The 10,249-nt window shown below is 43.0% G+C and overlaps 1 protein-coding gene across 2 annotated transcripts; it reads left to right on the forward strand.

The window, feature by feature from the left end:
- Positions 1 to 1,084: 1,084 nt before the first annotated feature.
- On the forward strand, positions 1,085 to 9,465 carry TECTB (tectorin beta). 2 transcript variants are annotated; one of them, XM_058029316.1, is made up of 10 exons: positions 1,085 to 1,163; positions 2,805 to 2,995; positions 3,394 to 3,536; positions 3,620 to 3,692; positions 5,005 to 5,108; positions 5,188 to 5,271; positions 5,455 to 5,617; positions 7,364 to 7,433; positions 8,297 to 8,329; positions 8,818 to 9,465. In XM_058029316.1, exons 1-10 carry the CDS (start codon positions 1,085 to 1,087, stop codon positions 8,868 to 8,870), a joined length of 993 nt encoding a protein of 330 aa, XP_057885299.1. In that variant the 3' UTR covers positions 8,871 to 9,465. The 2 variants fall into 2 exon arrangements, with proteins under 2 accessions (XP_057885299.1, XP_057885298.1); XM_058029315.1 differs by lacking the exons at positions 1,085 to 1,163; positions 8,818 to 9,465 and adding an exon at positions 2,032 to 2,118 and having other exon boundaries at positions 8,297 to 8,596.
- Positions 9,466 to 10,249: the final 784 nt, after the last annotated feature.

A 10,249-nucleotide genomic window follows, 5' to 3' on the forward strand; every position in this document is an offset into this window, starting at 1 on the left:
TGGCAGGTTGAGATTTAACCAGAGATGGGCTCCTTTTACAAGATTGCTTATATAAAGCGAAGATAACACCAGCTGGGTTCATTTGAAAGAGGACATCTTGGAAAGAGCTGACGGCGCTGCTTTTGGAACAAGACTGGAATGAAAATCTGAAATAATTAGCACCTTCCTGTCTCGTAGGTATAACCTTTAATTTCTTGTAGAATGCATGGGATGATAATTAGAAGGAATTGTCACTGATATGTACTTTAAGACCCTTTTATAAACTCATGTATATTTATATATTTTTAAATAGAGGCTGAGTGAAAATGTTGAAATTGATTGGTTTTGTTAGAACTAGTGAATTGGAATGATTTTTTTTCCCTGTAAATGATATTTCTTACTTCTGACTTAGTCTGCTTAGTGATGTGTGTATGAGGGCTGATACTGAAGAGTGTCTTCAAAGGGAAATTATGAGAATTGCAGTTCCAGTCCCACAGGCTGTATATGTTTTTCCCCTGTGGGAAACAGCTTTCAGGTTGGAGGCCTGAAATGTAAATGTAAATAACTTTTATGGATGTTTTCCTCAAAACTCAACATTTAGCAGCAAAGGAGAAAATGCATAATTCACCAAAACTGAGCTATCTTAAGTTTATATGCATCAGAATACCAATCACCACAGAGAATAGTTTCAGCACTAAATTTTAAGCACATTATATATGCTCTTGTGTCATATTTCTTCTAGTAATTTCTATTTCCTCTTTTTTTCAAATTCCACTGTTTCAGTTTCATTTGGTTATATTAACACTTCAGGTTTAGACTATTTGCAAGAAATCAAACTAGAATAATTAAAAGCCACACTAAACTGAAATAGTAAAATTGTCACAATAGTGACCTAATTATAGCAATGGTCTTTGAAATATTTACCCTGTAGTTGCAATTAGATTGGGTGACAGGATATCAGTAACGTTATTTTTTCTCTCTGCAAAAATGACATTTTAACAGTAGCTACTACAAGTTCAGGACTGCAGACAATGCATTGTTTTTATTTCCACTTTTAAAGACATTTTCAGCTTTTATTTCCTGTGTCCTCAGATCATTGCAAGAAATGGTGACTCTTGCTGTTTATCTGCTGGTCATTTTGGCTCGAGGTCTTGCAGGGGGGCCTTGCACTCCAAATAAAGCAGGTAAAATAACTTAAAACCTCCTGAGATCTTCTCCTATAATTAAGATGCCAAAGGGTTTTTTTCATTCAAAATCAAAAGGTTTTCCTTCAGAAAGTTAAACTGTGGATTCTGTAGAGCTAATCCTTAAATTTCTTTTATTGACCTGCTTTGAGCTAGCACAGTAAAGAATGTTCCAAACAAGTCCTAACCCCACAAAGAATTAGGCATGTAGCTAATTCTGTGCAATAACCATAGTGCAAGAAAGTTAATCACAAAAGCATAAAGTAGCAGAGGGAACAAAAGCAATTAGAAATTTTCTGTAATAGTACAGGCTAGATGCAGCAGATCTTGGCTGCCCAAACTGGGTTGTAGTCCCACGGACTACATCAGATTGCCAGACCTGTAACATAGATTTCACTACAATTACAAAATGTGGTCCAGAAATGTGTTGGAATATGCCTCAATTTAGTGTTTGCTTTTCAGTGCATGACTGCTGTCAGATTGCTGTCAGTCATTTCATGGTATATCTAAAGTATTTGGCCCTCTAGCCATTTATTTCAGTACCTTTATTTGCACAAGCAGTTTCTCTTAACTGCAGGAATTTTCATAGCTCTAAAGTTGCCAGTTTTAAATCTGAGCATTAACACAAGCAGAATCAGCTTGCATGTGCTCAAGGTTCGTTAATCAGAAAAACCAAATTGTTAATGTCTCTACTTGACTTTCCCAGATTATTCCCCAGCAGACATGGAAAGGCTGCAAAATGAGGCTTTTAGCATAAGAAATGAGAGTGGCAAGGGCTTTGAAAAAAGTAACTGAATAATTCCAGGGAGGGTACCTTTTTTTCTCACTGTGGTAATTGGAAGTCTTCCTCAGTTTTCAGGTCACTAATGGTTAGTCAATATTTGCCCTTAAAATTTCCATCGGATGTTCAAATTAGCTGTGCCTGTGAAAAATATCCAATTCTGCTGTCATGAAGGTATCAGTCTGTCTGTCTGTTATGATGTTCAGCATTCATGTGTGCATTAGCAATCACCATGTTTGGAAATACACAGCACTCCTGTTAACAGGGCTGGGAGTTTGGGTCATTTCCTATTGTTGTTAGCAGGCCTAGGTTAAGTTTTAGAACTTGGCTTTTGACTTGACAATTGGAAAAATTCAGTTTGTGCTGGATTTATAGTGCCAGTCCAAGAAAAGAAAAGGCAGAATATCTATTGTGGCCAAGACTTATACACCAGTACAAAACAGTGCAGATCTACAAAGCCTACCAAACAACCTCACCAATATTATTTTTACAGAGTCAGTGGTGTTGCAGAAGCCAGCTTTGCAGCACAAGTTAATGAGACATTTTCAGTGCAGTTTTTTTTTTTACTTCAAGTTTCTCACCAGTGTCTCTGCTTTTCAATCGGCTATTCCAGAAAGATAAAAATTTTTCACAAAGTTCTGCATTGATTAGAAGGCAAAGGCTAAACTCTTCCATAGAGGACAGAATTTAACAACCTAAAGGTCTGTTTTGTGTAGCGAAAGCTGCTGTCATTAGGGGACCTTCCAGCACACATCCCTGTTCACAGAAGGTTAAGCCCAATGGAAAGTAAATGGGTGGACCCATCTCTTTTGAAAGGAAATTACTACTGAATAACTTCAGGTATATCATTTTCCTTCCAGATGTAATTCTAGTATACTGCTATCCTAAAACCATCATTACCAGAATTCCAGAGTGCCCTTATGGATGGGAGGTTAATCAGCTGGCACTTGGAGGCATTTGCTACAATGGGATCCACGATTCAGGATATTACCAATTCACAATCCCAGACCTGTCACCAAAAAACAAATCATACTGTGGCACACAGTCAGAGGTAAGACTATGAAGGTCAGCATTTCTGACTCAGGAAATGGCTGCACTCACTTGAGAGAGTCCTGTCCTCTTCAGCTTGAAGTAAGCTTTAGGTACCAATGGAAGAAGGAGCCAAACTGCAGAGTCAAGGAGAAGGAAGAATCACACAGCTGTGCTTTGCAGTTCCAGGCAAAATACTCACAGGCTTAGTGATATTAGTCTGCTGTTCACCTGCACCTGTGTTACACAGAACTTATGTTTAGTAAGGCATATGAATAGGCAGCACAGCATATAAAGAGCTACCAAACCAATTTTCCTTGGGGAGCGTGTTTTGACATCAGAGTCTTCATGTTTCAAAGTTTATTCCTGATGCCTCAAGGACTCAGTACTGCCCACATTTCTCTGTCTCACCATTCACAGTTCAAGAATCCCATATACCACTTCTACAACTCCATCGTCTCCAATGACTCCTCAGTGATTGTGAAGAACCAGCCGGTGAATTACTCCTTCACCTGCTCATACAATGCCAACTACCTGGTGAACCAGGCTGCCTTTGACCAAAGGTATGTCCTCTCCTGGGAGTGTGTCTCACCCTGTCCTCATTACCATGCCTCCTCACTCATGCAGAATTTTGTCCTGTCCCCAGGGTGGCCACTGTCCATGTGAAGAACGGGAGCTCAGGCTCATTTGAAAGCCAGCTGTCCCTCAACTTCTACTCTGTAAGTGCTCTTTGCCACTCACACCTTCACCTTTGCCTTACAAAGGCTTCAGCCAAAGGGCTGGAGAAAACAGGGCAGCTGCTCCTGACATTTATGTGTCATGGAGCACATTACTAGCCTGGAACAGATAATTGCAGTGGGATTGGCAGGGGTTCTTGTTTCTGCTGATTAACAGGGATATACTTAAAGTGAACTGAGCAGACTCATGCCAACTGTTCTTTTAATCCCTCAGAATCAGACAGATTTTTCTGCTGAGAGGTACATTTCTAACCTGCTGACAGGTTTTATAAGAAAAATCAAAGCTTGTGTGCAGTCCCACTGCAACAGCAGCATGAATCTGCACGTACTGCTGGCCTTGCATGGCCTCTATAGACACAGCAAAGCTCCCTGCATTTCTCTTGCAGCTTTCTCCCTGATCCTCTCACCTGACAGATATTTCATGTACCCCACAGATCTTTAGATCATGCTGGAATTTTGTTGCCAACAAAATATTGTCCCTTGATATCAGGCAGATCTTTTGAAGACTCCCTCTCCTCTCTGCAGCTTCACTGCACTGCTGGAGCAGCCAGCTCCTAATCCTGGAATCTTTTCTCCACAAAAGCACAGTCAAAAGCTCCAAAACAGCCTCTCTATTTTAGCACAGCAAGAAAAAGCACAACTAGGAACATACTGTGTTAAAATTATAGGCCAGGTAAAAGGAGTATTTTCCACTAGATAAGCCAATGCTTGGACTAAATCTGATGCTCTTTGGCTCTTTGTACAATTCTGGTGCTAGCTTTGTTATCATCTTACCCAACAAGAAGCATTGGGATTTAAGGTAGGCATTTCAGTGTATTTGTAACAAAAACTTTTCACCTGAGCACCACACTGCTCCATGTTCAGTAGGCTGGCTTTTTTCTTGTGATTTCTGCTTGTCTTCCTTCCTTTTCTCCAACATGTGGTCATGTCCCAACTCCATTCCCATTCTGCACACTCACCTTCACTCTCACTCCCACCAGCTTCTCCCACCAGCAGAAGCAGCAGCAGCAAGCTTGCTCCCCACCCATGCTCTGTGGGAATATATGCAATACGTGCTACAACCCAAACAGCATCAAGTTCTCTCACTGATCATCATTATACACCAAATATTAATCAAAAGATTTTTAAACATCATCTTGGTTTGCAATAGTACTACTACCAGTGTAGAGTTTGGAGGTTGCAGGTTATAAGAACCCAGGTTTCTGGGGTCAATCTCTCCAGTGGTGGCTGAAGTTTAATGATGCCTTGCTTTGTATGTTACAATGTATGATGCCTTTGTCTTTGCCTTTCAAAGAATGCCAAGTTCTCAAGTATAAAGGAAGCCCCCTTTGTGGTTGAAACATCAGAAATTGGTTCTGACATATTTGCTGGAGTGGAAGCGAAGGGCTTAAGTGACAGGTAGGCAAAGGAAGGAGGAATGAGTAATAAACTGGCAATTGGGACATTCCTTGCTAATCTGGGGTTTGTATCTCCCCAGGTTTAAAGTTGTTCTTAACAACTGCTGGGCAACCCCCTCCTCAGAGTATTTCTACCAGATCCACTGGCCTTTGATCACCAAGGGGTAGGTGCTGGTGGGACCCAGGGGAGCACCTCAGCCCAGCCCTGAGGATGGCTGGAAAGCTGGTTGTGGGGGTATAAGGAAGCAAAGGAAAAGCTGGGCAAATGCTTTCATCAGATGTCACCTCAGGAGATGTCGCACTGAAGCCACGGGGGCTCTGACACTGCTTCTCCCCACACAACACAGGTGTGCCACGGACTACTCCATCCTAGTGCACGAGAATGGCAAAACGAACCGGGCCACGTTCCAGTTCAACGCCTTCCGCTTCCGCAACATCCCCAAGCTGTCCAAGGTCTGGCTGCACTGCGAGACGCACATCTGCGACAGCGAGAAGTTCTCCTGCCCCGTGGTAAGGCCTCCCTGCTGCAGAAAAACGCGGTGCCACCTTCAGACAGAGGATGGCCAGCCCTCCCCGAGCGTCTGCAGGCGCAGAGCCAGCGCCAGGGCTCTCGGCAGATGGAGGCAGGCACCGTGCGAGCCCAGCTGGGCAGCCCGGCCCCTGTCATGCCACAGGCAACATTGGGAAACTTGTTTAAATGTATTGAGAAATAAGGCAGCCATTGAAAAACTCAGCTCCTGTTCATATCCCTGACTACAGTCCTGTCTGACAAACAGCTACAGCTAAACACAAGCCTGGAAAAAAGGAGAAAGTTGAGCTTTTTCCATTTTACCGAGTATCTTGGTGCTAAGAGCAGCCTCGGGGCAGTGTGAGTCTCAAAGCTCCCAGTCCCCCTTCCCAAGGAAAGTCCTCCCTGCCATGCTGCAATAAGTTATTGCTCTTGCAGACATCTTACTCTGCATAAAATACATAAATTGTCTCTGGAGCAGGAACTGAGGTAGAAGAGTGGATTCCTGTATCCTTAGATGGGAGCATGGTAAGGGTGCTATACAGGCACATAATTTAACAAGGGTAAGTGCCCATAAAATGTCTTTCTTTAAAGACTCTCTCTCCACCCTTCACCAAGTCAGAGCTTTGCCATTCTTTCTCTCATGCAATGAAATAGAATTTTATTTAACCTAAAATGAAAACACAAAATACTCCTTGGCCAATATGCTGTCATTTCAACAATAAATGTTTCTTGCCAGAGAAGAGAAAACATCACTCCTCCTGGTGAGCCCAAGTTTTCATTCTTACCCCTTCCTCAGTCCAGGAGCAAATTAAGGCAGCATTTTGTAATATACAGCCTCAGTGCTAAGCAGGAGGAATTGACTTGTGCACAAGTTGCATGTTTGACAAAAGCACATTGTTAGAAATTCTAAGTTTCAAAGGCAACAGAAAAAACTTCATAATTTTGTAGATTTTTAAGATTTCTTCAACTTTTTATCCAGTCACAGATCGGAGTTAAAAGAAAACACAAACCCATTACTTCATATGTGCCCCTCTGGCAGTACTGTCAAACACCTACATCATCCTTTCAGGCACTGTGTGGAATTCCCACCTCACCCTCCAGTGCAAGTTAATTGCTCAATCAGGCAATATCCCTCGAGTTCCCACTCAAAAATGCAGCTGGTGGTCTTCTGCAATTAAGGTTGAACCAAGCTGGTGGTCTGTGCTTACAAGCAACTCATAACCAGAATTACTACATGCTGAGTTTGTAATAAAAATGCCCACAGCTGGGGATCTGCAAAGGTCAGAGAGATGCACAAGGACCTTTAATCTGTAGAGCACCGCCTCCAATACAGACCTTGTCAGCTGTGACAGGCATCATTAGTGCTGGACATGAGCTGATCAATTCAGAAAGGATTTGGTGCTTCCTGTTTCTACCCAACGGACAACAATTATCATCAGCAATAAACAACCACAGAAGCCTTCACAGAGGTCAGGGGTTAAACAGATGGAGCTCAATTTCCCTCTTCTTGACAGGAGTTTTGTTTAAGGCAGGGTGGGAAAGCAGCCCACCAAAATCTTCAGAAAATGAACTGTAAGGCTCTCTTCAAATCTCTCCTGCACTAAAACCCCCAATAATTACAGGCAGGAAAAAAAAATGTCCCTAGAAAATATGCAGCAATTTCCTTGGTTGGAAACATAAGAATTGTGCCTGTGGGGTTTTTAAATAATTTTTAATTGTTTTGGTTTTCTCTCTGCTCTCTTGAGATATGTGACAAGCGAGGGCAGCGCGCGGTACAAACCGGAGGCGTTCTGGTGGCGGAGATCACCGTGCGCAGTAAGTGCCAGGGCTCCTGGGGTGCTTCTCCCTTTGGGAAGCAATGAAACTGGCAGACAGGAGCAAGCAGAGAGAGCCACAGCCCTCTGCCAGACCCCTGACCCCTGGGGCAGCAGAAGTCTTGAACAGAAGTTGGTCCCCTCCAACTCTGGCAGGACAGCTCAGTGACATTCTCTTCTCTTGCCAAGTGAGTCAAGGCACCCCTTTGGCATTTATGATAAATGGCCAAACCACTGGCACACAGAGCTGGCAGTGAAAGCTCTGCTCACCTGCCTGTGACCTCAGCAGCAGCTCAGACATGCTCTGAGCTGCACGGGAGTGGGAGAGAGGTCAGGAGCAGCAGGAAAGTTTTTCTGTACACTGTGGGTCCGTGCTTCAGCATATCCACAACGCCTTCATGGGTTGCAGGGATGATTTGTGCCTATCCCTCCTGACACACCGATGGCACTGCCATCGGCCTTCCCCACTGCACAACAACTGCTGCCTCCTGCAGGCACCAGGGATTTCTCTCCGAGCTGGTTCATCTTCTGAAACAAGTCCTTGGAACAAACAATGTTTTCACTGGAGCCCTTTATACTAGTTTATCAACTGCACCAATCTGAAAGCCAATTTAAAATTACAAATACAGACACAGTAAAATTATTACAATCCATTATGTCGCACCAGAAAACCCCCATCGATATTAGAAGGTAAAAGAACTGAGGATCCTTTTTTAACTTCAAAACAGTAAATCCAAGAGGAAGAAATATTCAGAATTTCAAAATGTGACAAATGTTTCCTGTTCTTTTACAAAGCACACTGGTGCACTTTGCCCTATTTTAATCATCATCCTGATGTAATTATTTTCTTCCTCTTTTATACAGGCAAAGGTTTATCCAGATTTTACACACTCTCAGGTAAACAGCAAAGTTTTACAATGAAAGTATCAATTCCAAATATGCATTTTGAGTGTCTTTGTCGACATGAAATCCATAGCTCAAAGAAAAAAACTGAAATACCAGTAAATTTGACAGAAGAGTGAATATTTCAAAATCAGATTTTATTTCCTGGTGTAATATACTTTGTTTTCCTTCTTTTGGTATATCACTCACACCAGACAATAAAATCATAGCAATTACTTCCAATACAGAACAATCTTTTTTCTCTAATTGTCACACCCCCTTCCCAAAAAGGAACAATCATGTTTTACTGGGTTAACAGGGGTGTCTGAAAGCATTTCTGATTGGAAAGGCTTTGAAACACACCTTTCAAAATCTATTTGTTAACACTTGATATGTTGACAGAGCCACATTAGGGCCTGCAGTTTTATTGAATGGGGTGGGAAGAGAAGGTGAAAGGGAGCTGACAGGGAAGTACTCACATGTAGCCTGTGTTTCTCTTGCAGATGTCATCTTCCACCTACTTTTTGTGATTGGATTTTCTGCTGTTTTATTATAAAATGCAGCCCAGCTGTACTTTGTAACTTTCCTCGATCCTGTTTGGACCTGGACTTCTTTACTAAAGATGTTTATTTTACAGAGGAAAAAGGAAAGCCACTAAAAATCCTTGTGCACCATTTTACCAGATAAATAAAACATTCCATGAGCTTTGTGCCTCAAATTCTGGAAAATCCCAAAGCAGATTTGCTTCTCCCAAGTCTCTGCTGGCATTCTGAACTAGTGAAAACCCTTGGGTTATGCCAATGCCTCCTTGTAAAAAGCTGTGACGGCAATAGGACTTGTTCCTAAAGAGAATATAGGGATGTGCAAACTCCGCATTTTTCAGTGCCAAATTTACCTTCAGTCTCCTCCTTCCCTGCTAGTCTCAGTGTGGTACCAAACTCCCCTCCAGGCCTGGTCTTGCTAAGTCCCAGTTTGTTCTGTGAAGTCTTGGAACAAAACAGAAACCAGCCTAACGTCAAGGATGGGAGGAAAGGGTGCTTTTCATGTAGCAGTAATTAGAAGGTGTTCAGAGTTAATTACCCGACATTTCTTTCCTGATTCTCAGCGTTGTCAGTATTGATTGGTTGGATTAAGTAGAGCACACTGTAGGAGTAGGACAGGCGCAGTGCTGGATGGTTACGTGGTGTGGGAGCATATTGAGCACTTCTGAGGTTGGAAAACAAGCTAATGAGCCTTGCACTTCCCCTTGAAGACATAGCCAGGGGCAGACACAGCAGGGTCCAGGTGTTAGGTCTGTACCTGAGCAACAACAGCAAGACAAAAGCACTGGAAAGGGAAATAATGATTTATAAATAGCAGGAAATGTCAGGACATGAAACAATTCCCCAAAAAGCATAACAGTAGGTTCCTTACTTCCATTAGTTACTTGAACAATATTGAAAAAAACCCTTGAAAGTGTCAGAAATATAGAACTTTTCCAGGATCCTAAATGTGAAAGAGGGAAAAATGACTACAGTTGTTACATTTTCAATTAATGAACACGGTGGGTGTACCTGTGTTTGCACATACTGAAGCAAAAGCTCATTATAGATTTTTTTACTATTGTTTGTAGAGAGGGAGCCTCCTGAATAACTGTGAAGGATTTTCAGCTCCCTGATAAAGCTCACTGTAATGAAGATAACGCAGAGCTCGAACACGCATCCATTAGACCCCAGCGGTAAAATAAACACATTTAGCGCATTTCCAGGGGCTCCTTTCGCTGCTCCGGGCGCAGTCTCGGTCCGCCGGCGCTGCCGGGGGCGGAGGGCGCGGGGAGCAGGCGCCGTTCCCCGCCGGGCACAGCAGAGGGCGCTGCGGGACAGCGGCTCCACAGGGCGGTCTGACCGGCACGATCGCCCCTCAGGCTCCGGGCCGCGTTTGCTGCATTACCGCCCT

Source organism: Melospiza georgiana, chromosome 8 (assembly GCF_028018845.1).
Source record: "Melospiza georgiana isolate bMelGeo1 chromosome 8, bMelGeo1.pri, whole genome shotgun sequence".
NCBI lineage: Eukaryota > Metazoa > Chordata > Aves > Passeriformes > Passerellidae > Melospiza > Melospiza georgiana.

Coding starts and splice junctions, on each gene's coding strand:
- TECTB (XM_058029315.1), top strand. CDS start 2,067: ATGTTCAAATTAGCTGTGCCTGTGAAAAATATCCAATTCTGCTGTCAT. Junction 2,996..3,393: donor ACTGTGGCACACAGTCAGAG/GTAAGACTATGA, acceptor CACCATTCACAG/TTCAAGAATCCCATATACCA. Junction 3,537..3,619: donor CAGGCTGCCTTTGACCAAAG/GTATGTCCTCTC, acceptor TCCTGTCCCCAG/GGTGGCCACTGTCCATGTGA.